The 20,909-nt window shown below is 45.2% G+C and overlaps 1 protein-coding gene across 2 annotated transcripts in view; it reads right to left on the bottom strand.

The window, feature by feature from the left end:
- Positions 1–20,546, bottom strand: part of CHCHD3 (coiled-coil-helix-coiled-coil-helix domain containing 3) — a 196,185-nt gene extending 175,639 nt beyond the window's left edge. Inside the window, exons 1-2 of one of the 2 annotated variants that reach the window (XM_033161459.1) lie at positions 20,361–20,546; positions 12,021–12,123 (exon numbers count right to left, since the gene is read on the bottom strand). In XM_033161459.1, the coding sequence (XP_033017350.1) occupies positions 12,021–12,123; positions 20,361–20,444 (187 nt within the window). In that variant the 5' untranslated portion in view covers positions 20,445–20,546. The remainder of the gene's footprint in view (positions 1–12,020; positions 12,124–20,360) is intronic. The other variant, XM_033161460.1, reaches the window with a different exon arrangement.
- Positions 20,547–20,909: the final 363 nt, after the last annotated feature.

Here is a 20,909-nt window from a genome sequence, read left to right as displayed (position 1 = left end):
TGGCAAAATATGCCAGCTGCTGTGATCCCAATATTTTTGTTTTATCTGTAAATTGTGCAATTACGGAGGGGATGAGCACATTATAAAGTGTATCTCTGCATTTAGTAGAAACCAAAAAAGAGCACTTCTAGGCTTGGGTCAAAGAGCGTGAAATTTAATTTTGAAGAATCCACCTGAGACCAAAGAAGCTCATAATATGCTGTACCAGAATTACCTGTTTTATAGCATCTATTGAAACAAAAATGGCACTTTTAAGTGAACAAATTCTACTAGCCTGCATACTAAAATGGCCAACGCTATCTGCGAAGTCATAACCCTGATCAGAGCTTCTATTAGCTAGACTTAAAAATATTATTATACACACACACACAAATTCCACTAGCAGTGTTGATAGTACCAGCAAATCCGCCCATATAACACTAAGCTACTTCACATGGTACGCAAATCCAAACTACCTTTTAGTGTGAACATGCAGCCTCCCAGAAAGGTGATTGTGGACACTTTGTTCCTATACTACCTTATTTCCTGCATGGCTGAGAGCCAAGCCATCGTTCAGCTTAGCGTGTCATCTGACCCTGGGCTGGTGGTTTGTCTTGCTCCAGACAAATGATGAGGATAGATCCTGGGTTTACAGCTCATGGTTTGTCTGGAGTGAGACAAACCAAATGTCCTGGTTTGGACAATTCACTAAACCAAACCACAGCTTAGCTCACAGTGGCAGCACCACTAGGGAAGGAGCACAGCGGCCACAGTCTCCTCTCCAGGAACTCTCTCATACATTTGGTTTAACATTATGTGCAAACTAGCTCAATGTTTTTCAACCTTTTTGGGGCAAAGGCACACTTATTTCATGAAAAAAATCACGAGGCACACCACCATTAGAAAATGTTAAATAATTTAACTCTGTGCCTATATTGACTATATATCAAGTAATTCTCTTGAATAGGAATCAAATAAACACAAAGAAAGTATTTTATAATTCTTGGACTTAAGAGCAGGGGTCCCCAAACTAAGACCCGGGGGTCGGATGTGGCCCAATCACCTTCTAAATGCTGCCCGCGGATGGTCCAGGAATCAGCGTGTTTTACAGAATTGGAACCTGTCCTTTTATTTAAAATGCATCTCTGGGTTATTTGTGGGACATAGGAATTTGTTCATATTTTTTTCAAAATATAGTCCAGCCCCAAGTAAGGTCTGAGGGACTCTAGTCTTGTACCTGAGTGACTTTTTGTGACAAAGACATGAGTGGAGAAGCTCCTGAACATCCTGACATGATATAATTAACTGCCATGCCACACTTGAGAGCCCAGCCAATGTGGTGTTTCCCTTTTTTGTGATGATCTTGTGCTTTGGGAAGTTCAAAGAGGTTGAACCAGCAAGTGCAAAATAAATGCAAAAGGAAACCTACACATCCTAATTATTCATCATTTATTAGCAAAGTGCTCTCACCCAGCTGAAAGGAGCCAGGCTTGTTATTTCCTCCAAACAGCAAAAGAATTCTTAATTTATGTAGGTTGGAGATGACTACTCTTTGGGAAACATTTCCCTTGAGAGGTTATAGATGCGGTTTTGCATCCGATTTGGTACTCTATCTCTCCCCCCCCCCCCGGCCTCCGCCTCGCGTGCGCCATTTCCAAGCCCCCACCCACGCCCACCGCCGGCTCCCTCCTCCTCATCTCCGGCCCGCTCTTTCCACCCCCCTCCCACTTCTAAGATGCGCGCACCTACATTGGCCTCGGAACCCCACTCGCGACAAGGGGCGCGCGGCGCGCAGCGCGCAGGACCCCTTCAGGGCCACGCCAACAGCCGAGGAGGCGGGGAACTCCGGCAGGCCGGAGGGCGCTGACGATTGGCCGGCGGGAGGGCGAAGGAGGGAGGGAGGCGCTTTTGAGGCGGCCGGCCCGGCTGCCGCGTCCAGGGCCGTGCAATGCAGTGCAGTGTAGCCTCGGCGCTGCTGGGGCAAGGCGGGCGTCTCTTTTCGGCTCTCTGTACAAACGCGCGGGCTGACCCTGATTGGCTGAAGGAAGGCAACAACAACGGCCGGGACGTTTTTCCCACGGCACACCAGGCAACATCTCGCGGCACACTAGTGTGCCGCGGAACAGTGGTTGAAAAACACTGAACTAGCTCATTGCTTCTGTACTGCCTAATTTAGAAACAAAAAAACAAACCTTACCAAAACATTTGCTTTTGCCAAAGCTTTTCCAGTGCCTGTATAGCATGTTAATTAGAGTTACAGGTAGGTATTGGTCTGCCATAGTCGAAACAAAATAAAAAATTCCTACCAGTAGCACCTTAGAGACCAACTAAGTTTGTTATTGGTATGAGTTTTCGTGTGCATGCATGAAAGTTGGTCTCCAAGGTGCTACTGGCAGGAATTTTTTATGTTAATTAGAGTTCTCTTTTGCAGTCAATTGCCTATTTCCACTTCTCACCCTATTCCAAGAATTCAAATTAGATTGTAATGTGACCTTATTTGTATTGTTATAAAGTTAACAGTTCTGTGATTTATGGGGTGCCAGAGGTTAGCAACTTACCCCTGGCCACTGAGCAGGGATACAAACCTTGGGTATCCCACACTGAAATTACATACTACCAAGACATCTTGGGCAGTTATGGAAAGAGGGCTTTCCCTTCCATCATGTGCCTCACCTCCAGGCTGCCATTTGCAGAAGAGTAAGAGACATGCTACAAGCTCTCTAAGACAGAAGGCTTTGCACCCATCCTTTAGGCACCTCCACTGTCGCAGGCTGACTTGCCTCTGAAAACCAGTACCAGTGAATCACATGTGAAGAGAGCAACCAAGTCCCACTGCAGTGAGTTTGACTAATGACCCTCAGGGTCCCTTCCAACTCTATGATTCTATATATCCGGCCGGTCAGTGCAAGAACAAAACGCTGGACTAGATGGGTTTTGGCCTCTTCTTTTGTTCTTACGGAGCATTTACAGCTCTGTCAGGACTCTTTTGGACAGAGGGAGGTGCTTATAGCTACCACTACTTCCATGCCACCTACAAGGACTGTTTCCTGGTGCGGCGATCTCTCCGCAGCAGAAGAAGCCACACCAATGATCCAGGAGCAACATCAATTTGCAGCTTTAGCCTACCGGACGCAATGGATGTTTGGGTGAGGATATGCCTTAAGTGTGACCAACAGAAGAGCCTATGATATAGCAAAGCAAATAAAAAGTTATGTTTTTCACTATGAGTTTGCGCTGCAGAGACTTTTGTCTTGCACCGTCCAGTAACACGGGTGCACAGTTGAGCTGGAGATTAACAATTATACTGGGAAAATAATCAAAACAAAATAAAAAAATAAAAAAATAAAAAAAATACTTCCAGTAGCACCTTAGAGACCAACTAAGTTTGTTCTTGGTATGAGCTTTCGTGTGCATGCACACTTCTTCAGAAATAATGTTCACTGCTTCTCATCCCCCCCCCCCAATTCCTATTTTAAAAGAAGCACTGGGGAGGCATTTCACCTTCCAATACATTTACATTGACCCTGAAACCTTTCCTCTAAAAGAATGTCGGGCCTCTGAAAGAACACGCAACTAACCAACAGCAGCGCTCTGTGAAACTGGGGAGGAGGAGAACAAAGAACTTGAGTCAAGGACATTGGGGCAAGCCGCTGCTCAATCAAACTGCTGCAGATTCTTTAGAAGCTATCACAGGGAGGTGAGCTAAGCCCTATCTGATCGGTCAGACGCGTTCAGCAGATCTTTTCAAGAGAGTAAATTGAGTTTCACCATTGCCAAGCTACCCTAAATTAAACATCTATCATATTCATCCTCACTTGGCTCATTCTATAGATCCTTCGAAGTTTGTTACACTCCAGATTCATATTGGCTGGCGCCACCGCAGCACCGCACTTAAATGGATCTCGTGCTTCAAATCGCTACGTTGATCTCCATCCTGACTTCATATTTTCCTGAGATGCAGGCAGACTTGGAGTGGGGAAACGGTTGAGAGGGAAGCTGAGTGTAATAGCTACAAGTTCTGGCATAACCAGATGTATTACAACAATGCAGTTCTCAGCATAGGGACACACACACACACCACAGTTACAAGGGAGTGTGGGGACTTGGGATCTGCCAAAAGCATCAAGATTGCCCTGCTGTGAGTGCTGAAGACCACTCCCTGCAAGGGCCTTTTCCACCTAGCCTAGGGGATGAAGCCCAAACTCACCCTGCTCAACATAAGAGACTCCTGGAAGGCCAGAGGGACATTGCTCTCATGCGAGTGCTGATGAGCCCAGACTCACTGGAACAAACTCTAGGATGGGTCAACTGTCTAAAATAATAAGTACACACTAGGGTTGGCGGCTAGTGGCTAGGACAAAGATAGTATAACAGGGGTCAGCAACCTTTTTCAGCCGTGGGCTGGTCCACCGTCCCTCAAACCATGTGGTGGGCCGGACTATATGGGGGGGGAGGAATTGAACGCATTCCTATGCCCCACAAATAACCCAGAGATGCATTTTAAATAAAAGCACACATTCTTCTCATGTAAAAACACCAGCCAGGCCCCACAAATAACCCAGAGATGCATTTTAAATAAAAGGACACATTCTACTCATGTAAAAACACGCTGATTCCCGGACCGTCCGCAGGCCAGATTGAGAAGGCGATTGGGCCACATCCGGCCCACGGGCCTTAGGTTGCCTACCCCTGTAGTAAAAGGACCCTTTATCTTTTAAAAGCATGCTCTGGTTATCTCCTGCTTGGACTACTGCAATGCGCTCTATGTGGGGCTACCTTTGAAGGTGAACCGGAAACAACAACTAATCCAGAATGCGGCAGCCAGACTGGTGACTGGGAGTGGCTGCCGAGACCATATAACACCAGTCCTGAAAGACCTACATTGGCTCCCAGTACGTTTCCAAGCACAATTCAGAACCCTGAAAAGTCCTAATCAATTAAAATGTCTTGGGCACCATGGTACTTGGAGAATAATTTCTTCCGTGATGTTCTACAGCAACCTTAAAGGCAAGCAAAGAATGCTCTCTTCATGTGATACAATTTCCCTGGAGGCTGGAGCCAAAGCCTTTCGATAAGTACACACTAGGGTTGGCTGCTAGCGGCTAGGACAAAGATGGTATAAGGTCATTCTGGAGGAACAAATATTTACTAGTTTTATTGGACTGTTCTTTTAGGATTGCTTTCCTACATACCCATAAAAGACTGGAGTAAAAGGGTGGGTCCGAAGGTGGGGAAATACTTTTTTTAAAAAATACCCACCCCATAAAGGGCAAAAATATCTAAAAAGATGCAATTCGGAGCATCCACGCAAAACAGAACAATGTTAAATCAGCCCCTATCATTCTTCTCTTAGATTAAGAAGGGCTGTAAAGGGTATTAAAGAGATTTATGGTTCTAAAGGTCAAGAATTTTAAGCCTACTGCTTGGATTATTCAGCTAAGGGGACGCAATAATAAAAATGCACACAAGGGAAGAAGGAAATGTACATTCGGCTTCACAAAGAAATTCCAAAGTCAGTCTAGCCTTACTGCGCATATATTTTCTGTTTAAACTAGTAGACTTCCAAATCACCGAACGAAGGCAAAAAGTCTGTGATGGAGGGCATACGCATAGCTTTCAGCTGTTGCCGCCTTAAATGACGTCCCAAGTTTGTGCTACCTGCATAAGCCGAAGATCTTAAAATCTATTTGGAGCACACTCAAGAGCTTCATTCTGCCCAAACAGATTTTTTGTTTTGTTCTGTTCTGTTTTCAAACAGCAGGCCCCCATGCCATGTCAGAAACCACTTTAGAATTTCATGAAAAATATGGCCAGGTATGCTGCTAACAATCTATTTTCCAGAAATCAAAGGGATTATCCATTAACCAATGCTCAAAATAAGCCCCAGCCTAGGGGTAATTATAGTAAAGCAAATGAGAATACCTTTACCTATCCCCTTTAAATACCATAACTGACTAGAAAACATCCAGAAAGGTATTAACATTTTTTCCTGGAATCTGGCGGACTGGGATAATAAAAAGGCAGATAAGGATTTTATCCGTATGCTCCAGCAATTTGATATAATATGTTTGCAAGAGACTTGGTCTCATGAATTTAACCCCCCACCCCACCCCACCTTACAATGTTATAAATCTTTTAGCTAGCAGCCAGCTGTTAATAAATTTATACAGGGCTGAGGAAGTGGGGCCTTGACTTCCTTTATATCACTTGATTTGGCAGGGGAAGTTTGGATAGCAGATTTCGGAACTCAAAATAATTACATTTTGCCAGTACCAATCAAAACTGAATTAGGAATCTTTCTTTTCTGTATAAACATCTACCTTCCCGCTACTATTAGTCTGTCGCTGACAACCAAGATTTGGTCAGATTTAACATCACTACTGGAGCAGATGAGTTATAAATTCCCCATAGCATTTATACTTCTCTGTGGGGATTTTAATGCCCGAATTGGAACAACAGCAGAGAGCTTCTTGCTACCTTTAGGCTTAGGCTTGGAAGATATTTTCCTAACCTCTCATTATTCTTTGGACAATAAATATGATGTGCAGGCTCTGAAGTTGTTGGATTTTGTATTCCGACGTAATTTATATATCCTTCAGAAGAGTCCCGTAGACATTTCCAAGGGTCAGTATACTTATTTGCACAAATATAGTGGAAGTGCTATCAACCAGATGATAGTTTCTCCACTTTTGTAGTGTTAGAACGAACAGAATGGGACCAAATTTCCAGTATCAGTGACCCTAAGTCCTCCAATAGAAGACATGCCTCAGGCTGGACATCTTCAATTATCAAAAGCAGAAGCTTTCAACCTTCTGGAGTCCACGACTCCCTTGACCAGCTACATTCTTTCCGCAGCACCCCTGTGGGGCTCAGGAGCCCTGTTAGGTCACCCCTTGCCTGCAGAGCCGGCAGCCCCTCGCCCTTTTTCAAACCCTGTTCCCTGGAGTGTTCCCTCAGCCTCCTCTCGTCTCCCCTCTCCTGGGGAGTCCTCTGGGTAGCTGCTGCTGCCATCCCTGGTCTCTGAGCTGCCCCACCTGCCCCAAGGAGAGGTGCCTCCTCACACTGCCCCGCAGGGGCCTGGGACTTGTCTGTCCATTCCCAACAGCAAGGGCTGGCAGACGGCTGGCTGGGCTCCCTCGCCTACTTGCTTGCTTACTCAGAGGCCGCTTCAGCTCCTGGCAACCAACACCCCCTGGCCAGCAGAGACGCAAAAGGGCACCAGAGGGGGAATGGAAGGGAAGAGGCCTGAGGCACCCCTGACCTTCATTCAAGGCACCTCAGGGTGCCACGGCACACTGGTTGAAAACCACTGTTCTAAAGGGTTGCCACATGGAGGATGAAGCAAGCTCTGGAGAGTAGGACCTTTCATATGGAGGCAGTGAAAGTCAAAGCACAGAAAATCAAAGGGGCATTGATGAAGTTCTAATACAATAAGGGCAGCTGACTTTGTGTCTCCTCATTTTTATCACACTTGGTGTCTTGATACCATTTTATGCAATTTTAAAGTTATTTGACCTGACGTGACCAAAACAGTTTTGAGGTTTGCCTTTGTAACTTCATCTGTTTCCATCTTCTGTTTTATGACGTAGAGCTCTGCTGAGTTTTTTCTTTTCCAGAGCAGATCACCGTTCCTCTTCTCTGGCTGGTTTGTTGGGTAATGCAGGAATACAGCCCAGGAAAGCAAACTCGCAAAGACCTCATCCAACTGGAATCAACTGTGCTTTATTCCATCACACAGTAAAAGCCAAGGGACATGAAAACAGAAGTGAGCTTTCCATAGCAAAGCTGCAATCATGGCTTTGGCTAGGATCAAAGCTCCGGTTGCACAAAGCACCTAAATGCCAGCACAGCACTGCCCTTCACTGCCAGCCCTGCTAAACCCTGCCACTGACATGGTTCTCTCTGAGTCCCCTGATTCAGATCAGCAGCAAGGGGGCACGTAAAGATGAGGACTCGGAAGGGGAGATGGGGAGAATGAGGCCATGGAAGAGGAGACAGGGAGGACAAGATTATGTAGCAGAGCCCACCTGAAGAAGCCCTCCCAGATGCCTCAGGACCTCACAGGGTGCAAGACCCAGGAGTTGCCCCTTCCAAGCCTGTGGAGGGCTCTGGGGCACAGCATGCTGTATCAAAGCAGGAGAGTATGAAGGGGGTGTTTCACCAGGCGATGTCTCCAAGGGAGAGCTGGTGCATCGAAAGGAGTGCATATGCATTATGAGGCCTGGGCAACAGGCACAAATGCAAAACAATGAACTACAACCTTTGACCCCCTCAGTCTCACAGTGAGGGGGAAAGGACTCTCTTCTTCAAGTTATGCCATGTCAAGTTGAAAGATTTAGTATTAAATTGTCCATTTTCAGGGGGGAAGCCTAATCTCCTGGCTGGCTATTCAGCAGTGCCTAGTTCAAGGGCATATTAGATATTCACTGTTTGCTGTCAATTGTTTCACTTGGGTTTTCAGCTAATGTTCAGTTGTGTAATCTGAAAGCAATCAAGAACCACACACTGCAACCAAGAAGAAGTGGAAAGTATTAGCCATGTGAGAAACCAAAGCTGAGTTCAAAAATAATCTTTTGTTGTATTTTAATATTTTGTTGAAAGCCGCCCAGAGTGAATGGGGAAACCCAGCCAGATGGGCGGGGTATAAATAAATAAATGTTGTTGTTGTTGTTGTTGTTATCATCATCATCATTCAAGAGCCTTTGTCATTATTATTATTATTATTATTATTATTACTACTACTACTACTACTACTCATTTTGCCTCAAGGTCAGTGAAACTCAAACACCTGCCTATCTTTCTATGATGGTCTACCAAAATATATCACATACCCAACTTTCAACTTGCCTTTAAGTTTCCAAACCACCAAGGAATATAACCAAGCAAAACTCCACACACATATATAAATCATACATATATGAATAAATGCACACACTCCACTTGTCCTCATCACAGAGAGAACAAAAAACATGAAACTTTGCTATGCACTGATTTTTATAATCAAGTCTGTTCTTCCTTTCACCTGCAGCTGAAAAACCTACTGCGACTTCTCCAGCCTTCGTACTTCGTTAAATATCCTTTTCCAGTAAAGGTGAACTTTGCAGAAGCTGTCACCTCTCCCGGTAAGTTACCTACCTGCCTAAGTTCATGTGTGATCTCCCTTCTCACAAGTGAGGCACCATTAAGCCATCTGAGTGCAGTATTGCTCAATTTGTATGCACAATCACAAGGAGGACAACTTATGCACAATTTATCAGAGCCAAGTCCATTATATGCAAACCTAAGTGGCTGCAGGCGAAATTAAACTTATCTCTCTTGATGGTATCCGTGTCCCTTCGCCTCATCTGCTCATTCAAGGACCACAAGAGCTAATATGGCTTTCCTATCAAAATGAGTCCGTATCACCGTGCAGCAGCAGCAGATATTCAACATGTTCATACATTTATGTTTTCTGCCCTTCTTGGCCGTCAGGTTAGGCTCTGTGAATTATTACTCGGAATCATTACATAGCAACTTCATCTCAAAAAATAATCTCAAGGTAATTAAAATGTGACATGCAACTGAAGTGTGGCACCCCTTTTACTTTTAGCTGGCTGAAATAACCGCTGTTATCTTTCCTAATATACATTTATCATTATTGCTGTAGTTCCTGGACATTTCACTAAAAAGTACTTACAAAATTCATTTTACTTCCCCTCCCCACTTTGCCCCCACCCAAAAACCTTTGTGTGCAAAAATCACAGAAGTACCCCTTGAGAATGGAGAGGCTCATTCTTGAAATCACACCAGCCTGAGGCACATTGGGTGAGGTGTCACAGGTGGCATTGGAGGACCGACAATGAGGAACAGAAGATCACAGCACTACAACAGACAGAAAGCTATGCAGTCTACCCTACAGTCACAGGCAGGAATAGCCACCCTGAGATACACTCACACAATCTGGAATGCAGTGTGCTATAAAGGCAGGAATAGCCACCCTGAGATACACTCACACAATCTAGCTATAAATACACTGCAGGAAAGATAGAAGATTAAATAGCTCCAAATGTCAAAAAAACAGTCATTCATTGTAGGTGCCAACTAAACTTTCACATCCTATGTCCAGCCAGCTGCAAGATTTTGGGAGCAGGCAAAACCCACCTACCAACAGAACTTGCACGTGTTCAATTGAGACAGTCAATGTGCTGTAGTGGCACAATCCATGGAGACCTGTGTTCAAATCCAGGCTTGCCCATGAAGCTCGCTGGATGCCAATGTGCTAACTTCCCATATAGAAAGTGTGCCACCTAGCTGAATGTTCAAAATTGCCAGTCTCTTCAAGAGCCACATATGGAAAGCTCTCCACAACGGAGAAAGGGAAATGGAAGCAACTGATCCTTCAATGAAAAGCCACAACAGAGAAAGCAGACGCTGAAAACTGATCCCACATTGAAAAGACAGCAGCATTAACGCTTTTCTTTTTTCATAACCTTTTTGTGCATTCCTCCTTAAATAATACACTGACTTTTCAGGAATTCAGTAGTGTTAAAAAAATAAATTAAGCCATTAAATTTGTCTATTATAACTAAGCGCTGCTTTTAGCACATGCATTCAAGAAACGCACTTGAACTAGACTGATCGAATTACTTGTCATCACACAGCCCTAGGAAAGAATGACAGATGTACTTTAAAGATTTTGTGCTTGTTAAATATTTCAGTATGTTTAAAGTTACTCAAATAACTGAAAGACGATGTTTGCAAGAAGCAGGCTGGAGATTTCTTTATTATGGTTGTAACTTAATTTCTGCCCAACTTGAGATCAATAGATCCGTCTTACATTGGCAAGCACAATCATAGGATAGAAATACTCTAGCGTATGGGAGGAGGGGGGCCTTCAAATATTTTGATAACTTGCAATGGCCTTGTTTAAGGATGCCTATGAACATCTCTTAAAAATGGGATACTGCTGTTCTCTGTACTACAAGATGAGACGAGCTTGCATTGAATTTCAGGGTGAGAGACAGATGTACCCACCCAGTTACCCCTACACCTATTCTGCCAGCATCACTGGCCCTTCCTAAGTACCATTTGTGGATATAGCTCAGTCAGTAGAGCAGGACACTCTTAATTTCAGGGTCGTGGGTTTGAGCCCCATGTTGGGCAAAAGATTCCTGCATTGCAGGGGGGTTGGACTAGATCGGAGTGGCCAACTTCCAAGAGACTGCGATCTACTCACAGAATTAAAAACTGGCAATGATCCACCCCCGTTTTTTAGGGGTTAAGGGGTTGAGCTTTTTTGCGGAAGGGGAAAAACCCCATTTTATTGGGGGTTTGGGAGACATAACTTGCTTAGCTTTGGGAGGGACCAAGATCACGCAGGGATTGACCAGTAGATCGCAAGTGACCTGTTGGACATCCCTGGACTAGATGATCCTCATGTTCCTTTCTAACTCTACAATTCTATGATTCTAAACATACATTTGTCCCCTTTTCTGAGATGGGGAAAAAACCCTCATTTTTAAAAGTTCCAATACAGCTCTGGAAATGAGGAAAACGGTGGTATATTATGGGAGTTAGCTAATTAGCACTATGAAAATCTAGGCAATTTCTAACGTGAACATCTTCATCTACTGAGGGCACAGGAAGTCTGCTTCCATAGTAGTCCCACAGATCAAACTATGTGCATGCAACTTAACTTCCAGGTGCACATACTGCTGAGTATCTTTTAAGGAGCCTCACGGCTCCCAGAGTTAAAGCAGACATATCATCTTCTAATGCAAAAGTTGCAAAGTCGGATCTCCAAAGTATGTCTTAAAGTGAAAGTACAGCAGAGAGCAAACCTTGTTTGCGTGCGACTGAAGAAGAAAGCAACAAGGGAGAAACTCAGTAGGGTGCTTAAAAACAAAAGCTTCGTGAAGAAATCCATCCCACTCTTGCAGAAAGTCAAAAGAAGGGGAATGAATGATTAGAATCAGCTCTGCAAAAGGACTGCAGCATTTACTAAAATAATTTCAGAGCTACATTTTGATTCTTATCTCTTATAGCCAGAAGTGTGTATGTACCTGAAGTGCCTCCAATCAAGCCATGACCACCAGAGCCCGATTTCTGCGACCTCCCACTTGCTGAAGAAGGGTCCTTCATACGCTCTATAACGTTTTCAGACAGCTGAGGAGACATTGAAGCAAAAAAAATTAAAAAATCGTAAGTTGGCTTATCGAAATATGTATTTCCCACACTGTCTTTGGTTCTAGATCCAGGTATAATGTATCCACCCAATTTTATACTAGCTCTGAGCAGCAGAAAACGCATTCTTTTAGGTATCAAAATCTGATAAACGCTTTTTAAAGCAACCAACAACAACGCTTGGGCTGTCCTGGAAATACATTTGCCGCAGCCTATCTCAGCTAAAAACACCCTTGAATCCTCACTATGAGAAAAATACATCATCTTCATCAACATCATCAATTACATTTATATACCACCTTTTCCTCCAAGGAAGCTCAAGGTAGTGGACATGATTCTTCTCCTCCTCCCGATTTTATCATCACAACAACCCTGTGAGGTAGGTTCGGCTAAGCGTGAGTGACTGGCCCAAGGTCACAATGTGAGCTTCATGGGAGCTTCATGGCCGAGTGGGGATTTGAACCCTGGTCTCCCAGGTCCTGCTCTGACATGCTTTTGCAGCTACTACCTAGTGAAGTTGAGACTCCAGTACTTTGGCCACCTCATGAGAAGAGAAGACTCCCTGGAAAAGACCCTGATGTTGGGAAAGATGGAGGGCACAAGGAGAAGGGGACGATAGAGGATGAGATGGTTGGACAGTGTTCTCGAAGCGACTGGCATAAGTTTGGCCAAACTGTGGGAGGCAGTGAATGATAGGTGTGCCTGGCGTGCTCTGGTCCATGGGGTCACGAGGAGACAAATACGACTGAACAACAACAACAACACCTAGAGACTGCAATCCTAGAAAAACTTCTGCATCAGTAAATACATTTTAAGTCATTGGGGCTGCTATCCAAGTGTGGTTAGAACAGGGATGCATGTGCCAAACTAAGGCAGAGGAACTGAAGTTCCATTGTGCTGCAGAAATATCAGTTTTGTGGACTAGCAGAGGGCCTTCTCGGTAGTGGCGCCCGCCCTGTGGAATGCCCTCCCATCAGAGGTCAAAGAGATAAACAACTACCTGGCATTTAGAAAATACCTGAAGGCAGCCCTGTTTAGGGAAGTTTTTAATCTGTGATATTTTAATGTATTTTAATATTTGTTGGAAGCCGCCCAGGGTGGCTGGGGTGACCCAGCCAGATAGGCGGGGTACAAATAATAAATTATATTATTATTATTATTATTATTATTATTATAACAGGATATATTAGCTTGCCTATTCCACAAAGCTTATGCAGGCCATTAAGAATGCATCTTTCCATAATCGTCATCCGATTTTAATTTTTTATATGTTTTTTTCTTATACCGTATTATTATTATTATTATTATTTTATTTTATTATTTGTACCCCGCCCATCTGGCTGGGTCCCCCCAGCCACTCTTATATGGTTTTATGTTCTATTGTTGCAAACCACTTTGGCTTTTTAAAAAAAAAAATTTAAATGAATAGTGGTATACAAATATTTTCAAAAACGAAAGGTAAATAAATAAATGAAATATATGTGTAAACGTTAAATCCCCAAGGGCAAACATTAATGCACACAATCCCACAGGCAAGGCTTCCTGTCTACTTGGTAAATTAACACGCTGCTGCAGCAATGGATATCAAGGTGCTATCCAGCATCAAGTCTACGGTTTCTTGAGGAAACAGGACTTCAAGCTGTGTTAGTGTCACAGGGACACAAGCGTGCCTGTTTACAGGTGAACGAACAAAGGGAGGAGGAGGAATAAAAGAATAGTTGGCAGAGACTAACGGAAAGCAGGGGCCAGGAGAAGTGTGAGGAAATCAAAGAGACAGAAGGAACAAACTCTTCCTCGGGTGCCACCCCAATATTTCCCTGTTTCATCATTCGCCTTTCATTTTTCTTTTGAAGTGCTGTTGGTAAGAGCTTTTACATAAGCTTCAGAAACAATGACCCCCAGGTTCCATGGCACACAGAGGCCCTTCTCTAAGTTTCTTTGAAAAAAGGATAGGAGTCGTCAAGACAAAAGGAAAATGTAAGTACAGGGACATGACAAGGTAAGGAAACAAACATTGGAAGGTGGGCATTAGAAACTCTTAATACCAGGGTTCATTATCGTCTGTGTTTATTGAAAATATTCGTATCCCACCCTTCCGCGAGATTGTTCTCTAAGGGGCCTCACAACAAACCATTCAAGATACAATCCATTACAATAAAGTACATTAAAACTGCTCCAGCAGCCAGTAGGAGACAAATGGACAAAACACGCGCACACACACACAAATAAAAATCCCACCCTCCTCAAACCATCACCTATGGCGCTTTACAACTCAAATTCAAACTCTAGCTAGGTGGCAGGGAGAGGAGTCATTTGGAACTGAGTAAAAATTTTCCTACTGACAAGGATGCTGCTCTATCGTAAGAACCTTTAGCTATTACAGTCGTAACTTGGAAGTCAAACAGAATCCGTTCCGAAAGTCTGTTCAACTTCCAAAACGTTCGGAAACCAACTTCAGGAAGCTCCTGCAGCCAATCAGAAGCCCCGGAAATTCTGTTTGACGTTCAACTTCCAAAAAAAAAAAGTTTGAAAACCAAAACACTCACTTCCAGGTTTTGATCGTTCGGGAGCCAAAACGTAGAAGTATCAAGGTGTTGCGACAACCAAGGTGCAACTGTACTTCCTAGCTTTGAAAACTGCAGTCCTCAAACCATATGCAGCCTGAACAAAATAAAATAAAAAATTCCTTCCAGTAGCACCTTAGAGACCAACTAAGTTTGTTATTCTCATATGCAACCTGGTCCATTGCAAGCTCACTAAGAGAGAAGACCTGGTGCGTTCAGTATGCCTTACTATCAAGCAACTGTGCCGTACACAAACCCTTGTGCTTAATTAGAAAATAAACAAGTTCCAGGGCACTTGCCTCCAAGTAACAATGTGCCTGACTGCAGGCTTACCTTGCAATCCTATGCATGTTTACTCAGAAGTTGTCCCACTGCATTCAGTGGGCATTACACTTAGGTAAGTATGTACAGAATCACAGCCTTTGTTGAAAGTTTATGCAGTTCAAGACTAGAAGATGTGTTCTGTCTTTAACACAAGCTAGAAAACTTTAAGTTATTTTCATACTATGTTTTCTCAGCAAGACCTCACTAAGACCTGTGTTTCATCACAGACTGAATCATAAGCGGCACTGTATTGAAGAGGATCACACCAGAACAGCCAGACACCTGTTCTGCTCATCTCACGCCCACAAATTTTCAGGCAAAATTTTCCCCTGCCGTGACAATGATAGAACATGCTTTTTAAAAATATTTAAGTAATGAGAGACTTGTGTACCCTGTAATAGAGCAGAAAGGTCAAGGTTAAAACGGAAAGAACAAGAAGGTTAAAGGAGAACTAAGACAAAGCAGCAAACCAGAGGAGCAGGATGGAAACCCTGAAGGAGCAGGAATACTGAAATGTGATACCGTCTAGCCAACCCTGCCAGGCTATTCTGATGGATACCAGGGTCAGTGGTGTAGAAACCAAGAAAGGCAGAGGCAAGGTGCCCATGTTGATTATCTCCTGGCATGGGAGGTATTGATAGCTACTAGTCATGATGGAATATGTTCTGCCCCCACTGTCAGACGCAATATGCCTCTGAACATCTGTTGCTGGGAGCCACAAGCAGGTAAAATGTTGCACTCAGGTCCTGCTTTTGTGCTTCCCATAGACATCTGGTTGTCCAGGATGCTGGACAAGATGGGCCAATGGCCTGATCCAGCAGGTCTTATGCTCACAGGTCTCCCACTAGAGTAGCCAAGGCATTTTCTGTCCTAAAACTGAGCCTGAAGCCAGATTTGAGATTGGTCAAGGAAATCACTACCATGCAGAAGTTCCAGCAGTCAAGTTGCTATCACTACCCACTGGATCACCTGAATATGGGTGACCAGATGGTTAAGTCTAGGAATCTAGGTTTGTGTTTTTTTTAAGCAGCAGTTTTACAAATAGCTTCTTCAAGGCAGTAGGGCAGAACTGCCCACTCTGAGAGTATTTTACCATAGCCTACGACAACTGGCCAGTCTCTCTGAGCAGGCAAGAACCTACCAAGAAGAGCAGGAATCAAAGGTACACAAGATGCCTGAGTGAATGTTTCACTGCGCATCAAAAACTGAAATTATCCATGTTGCGTAATGGCAAGCTTTACCGATGAGCACTATGCACCCGGACTGCACAAGCTCAACTTAAAATAAAGGTTCGGGCAAAAGGTCCACGTGCAGAGGAAAATATTTGGCCTGGCCAGTTCTTGTGCCTTGAAGAGCAGCTTGAACTGTAACAGCAGAAAAGAGCATGGAAAACTTTTCACAACGTGAAGATTAATCTTATCACCTCCTGCAAGAAGCTCGGACCTCGACTCACTCACCTGTGACCTAGCTCTATGGGTGGTGAAGCAATTGGGAGTGCTATCTCCAGGCACTGCCGTGGTTTCCTTCTGCACTATCCAAAGAGAGAGAGAGCAAGCAGAGACAGTCACTGCAGCCGCCACTCACTTGCTCACAGTTGTAGCAGTTGGTGCTGATCCCATTCTGGCTGCCTCACTAGGCAAAGAGAGAGGGAAAAGGAATGAGTGAACAGAGGGAGTGGCAGGATACCATTTCCTCAGATTACTCACTGAAGCTTTTCACTCTCCAACCAGCATTGTGGTTGCACAGTCTCTGGGCAATGCAGCTAGCCCAATTCTGACCACGGTGTTACCAATAAAAAGAGAACATAAGTAAACAAGTGAGCTAGAAGTGGCAGGAATTGCTTCTTTCTACTGCCGCCTGGGCCTCTCATTGGCACAGTGCAGAGGTGAGGAACAGCCAGCCCGTGAGCCACACATGAAGAGGCATACAGCCTTCAACAATAGAGGCAGATAATATCCATCCAGGCATGTAGCCCCTGAAAGCTTTTTACTCCTCTGTGAATCTGTCCAAACCTCCCTCTTTCAAAGTCATCCAAGAAGTGGTGTAGTGGGAGAGACCAGAACCGTGCACAGTATCCCGAAATGCAGTTGCAACACAGATTTGTGTTATGGCATTATTAGGATGTTGGCAGTTTCATTTTCCATTCTGTTCCATAATGTCACATCTGCTACGCCCTTCTCTCCACCTTTTTGTCCTTATAGGCCTCAAATGTTGCAACCTTTCTTCATACTATATATTCCAAATAATAACAATAGGGCAGCTTGCTGTGGCCCTCCCAGCCCCAACAGTTGTGTGAACTGCAAAGGACGGGACCCCCCCCCCCCCACCCAGAAGACGGAGATGTTTGCAGCCACTCTTCCTCCTCACCAAGGGAAGTAATAAAGGTAAAGGTAAAGGGACCCCTGACCATCAGGTCCAGTCGTGTCCGACTCTGGGGTTGCGGCACTCATCTCGCTCTATAGGCCGAGGGAGCCGGCATTTGTCTGCGGAAAGCTTCTGGGTCATGTGGCCAGCATGACTAAGCCGCTTCTGGCAAACCAGAGCAGCACACGGAAACACTGTTTACCTTCCCACCGGAGTGGTACCTATTTATCTACTTGCACTTTGACGTGCTTTTGAACTGCTAGGTTGGCAGGAGCAGGGACTCAGAGTAGACCAACTGAATTAATAAACCTAATTAGAGCCACAGAATCACAGAACCATAGAGTTGGAAGGGACTATGAGGGTCAAGGGTACCTTTACTAAAATAAGACCAGCAAAACGCCATTTACCTTCACACTACAGCTCTATTCTGCCTTGGTTAGACCACACTTGAAGTACTGTGTCCAGTTCTGGGTGCCACAGTTTAAGGATACTGACAAGCTGGGACCTGTGCAGAGGAGAAGGAGCAATATGATGAAGGGTCTGGAAACCCAGTCTTATGAGGAACGATTGAGGGAGTTGGGTATGCTGAGCCTGGAGAAGAGGGGACGAAGAGAAGATATGATAGTTATCTTCAAATATCTCAGGGGCTGCCGCATGGAAGATAGAGCAAGCTTGATTACTGCTGCTCCGGAGGCGAGGACCCAGACCAGTGGATTCAGATGACAAGAAAGGATATTCCAACTCAACATTAGGAAGAACCTTTGGATGGCAAGAGCTGTTCAGCAGTGGAACAGACTCCCATGAGAGACTGCGGACTTTCTACACCTTGAGAGGTTTATAAAGCAACCATCTGTTGTGGATGCTTTCGTTAAGATCCCTGCATTGCAGGGGGTCGGACTGGATGACCCTTGGGGTCCCTTCCCACTCTGCAAGGCTACGGTCCCATGAGGTGCACCTCCAGGTGCCGCCAGACAAAAAGGCCTTGTCAACTCAGAAAAACGGAAGCCCCAGCCATAGGGCGAGTCATTAGCCGTAACTGTTCCTCTGCAGCAGATGGATCCTGTCAGGGACCTCAACTGGATCAACTGGCCATCTCGTCTGCATGCCACCTTTCCACAGCTATAAACCATGCTCGAGGCGGCTTATAATAACTAAATAAAACTCATCAGAAAGTACAGAGCCAGATGGGAAAGTACACGGCCAGATTCCAACGCTTTCCCCAAAGACCCTTGCAAGACCAAAAGATAAAGAGACGCACGAAGCACAGGCCAGAGCAATGGGGAATTTCTGGAACAACAATGGGATATTAGCTCCGTCCAAGGCAAAATGGAGAACAGCAACAACCAGGGAAAGATAGACATAACATTTTACAAGGACAGGAAGCAACACCATGGACAGAATAATTGCCACACATAGGAGGAATAAGGATATAGTTTGAGTGCCTCACTTGTAGTTTTATATCATGCGGCTCATGCACACGAAAGCTCATACCAAGAACAAACTCAGCTGGTCTCTAAGGTGCTACTGGAAAGAATTTTCTATTTTGTTTCGATTGTAGTTTTATAAATCATTTAATGTGCCAATACGAATGGAAGTAGTCAATATTGCAGTTGTTGTATAAGGGGTTTGTTATCTTGACTGGAGTGTAAATGAAATTGATAATGATTTTGGAACGTGGAAATAAAGAAAATCATCAAACCATCAATTCTAGCATGCGGGGGCACCTAAATTATGTAATTTGAAATCTGAATGGTGGGTATTAGTAATTGTATTATAATTTGGCATTGTTAAAATGAGGTATTATTGGACTAATTGAAAACTAATAAAAATTATGAAAAGTATTATTAATTAATTTAATTAATTATGCCCTGCCCTCTGGGCGGCTACCAACAAATGATTAAAAATACATTAAAACGTCAGTCATTAAAAACTTCCCTAAACAATACTGCCTTCAGATGTCTTCTAGACGTCAGATAGTTGTTTATTTCCTTGACATCTGATGGGAGGGCGTTCCACAGGGAAGGAGCCACTACTGAGAAGGTCCTGTGCCTGGTTCCATGTAACCTCACTTCTCGCAGCAAGGGAACCACCAGAAGGCCCTTGGAGCTGCACCTCAGTGTCCGGGCAGATCGATGTGGATGGAGATACGCTCCTTCAGGTATACTGGACCAAGGCCGTTTAAGGCTTTAAAGAAAATTCTTTCCAGTAGCACCTTAGAGAACAACTGAGTTTGTTCTTGGTATGAGCTTTCGTGTGCATGCACACGAAAGCTCATACCAAGAACAAACTCAGTTGGTCTCTAAGGTGCTACTGGAAAGAATTTTCTATTTTGTTTTGACTATGGCAGACCAACACGGCTACCCACCTGTAACTAAGGCTTTAAAGGTCAGCACCAACACTTTGAAATGTGCTCAGATCACACTGGGAGCCAATGTAGGTCTTTCAGGACCGGTGTTATGTGGTCCCGGCGGCCACTCCCAGTCACCAGTCTAGCTGCCGCATTCTGGATTAGCTGCAGTTTCCAGGTCACCTTCAAAGGTAGCCCCATGGAGAGCGCATTGCAGTAGTCCAAGCGGGAGATAACTAGAGCATGCACCACTCTGGGAAGAGAGTCCACAGGCAAGGATGGTCTCACCCTGCGTACCAGATGGAGCTGGTAGACAGCTGCCCTGGACACAGAATGGATCTGCGCCTCCATGGAGTCCAAAATGACTCCCAGGCTGCGCACCTGGTCCTCCAGGGGCACAGTTGCCCCATTCAGGACCAGGGAGTCCCCCACACCTGCCCACCTCCTGTCCCCCCAAAACAGTATTTCTGTCTTGTCAGGATTCAACCTCAAAAAGATAAGGGACGCAGTAAATTAGCAGCAGCTGAGATCAAGGCCAGCAGCCCTCCCGTGCACGACAGCCCTGCAAGGTCGGCCTGTCCTCTCCCCTCTTTCCCTCCCTCCTTCTCTCTCTCTCTCACCCGGACGCCCTTCACCACCGTGATGTTGTCATTCTCGTCCAACTCGAAGGTGACCCTCCGCGGGGCGCTGCCTCCGCCGCCCATCACGACCCGGCTTTCGGCGAGGGTCGCGCACTCGAGCGCCGACTAGGCCGCAAAGAAGGAGAAGAAGGGACAAGGTGCCCGAGGAGACCCGCGCCACGCCCGCCGACGCGCGATTGGCCCGCCGCCCCTCGAGGCCCGCCCACCGTCCACAGCGCGCCGGGCTCCCGTTGGCTCAGGAGCTGGTTGCCCAGGGCAACAGCCCGGCCCCTGCGAGTTGACCAGGCCGGGTGGAAAGTTTTTTCCGACTCGTGGGTTTCCCGAAAGAACTTGTGGGAGCTGAAAAAAGGGAAGGAAGACTTCAATTCCCAGGATACCCCGGGGCAAAGGGGCGTGTTCGCAAGGCAGGCTGGGTAAAAGGGGGTCTGCCTGAGAGGCAAGCTGCCCCCCGCCGCCTCCTGGGAGCCAGGCCGCAAATCACGCTCGGGAGCCGCAATGGATTGTGGGCTGTGTAGTTCAAGGCTGCAG

The sequence above is a fragment of the Lacerta agilis genome, chromosome 10 (assembly GCF_009819535.1).
Source record: "Lacerta agilis isolate rLacAgi1 chromosome 10, rLacAgi1.pri, whole genome shotgun sequence".
Classification (NCBI taxonomy): domain Eukaryota; kingdom Metazoa; phylum Chordata; class Lepidosauria; order Squamata; family Lacertidae; genus Lacerta; species Lacerta agilis.
The sequence above is the reverse complement of the archived record's forward strand: the minus strand, read 5'-3'. Positions and strand labels throughout refer to the sequence as shown.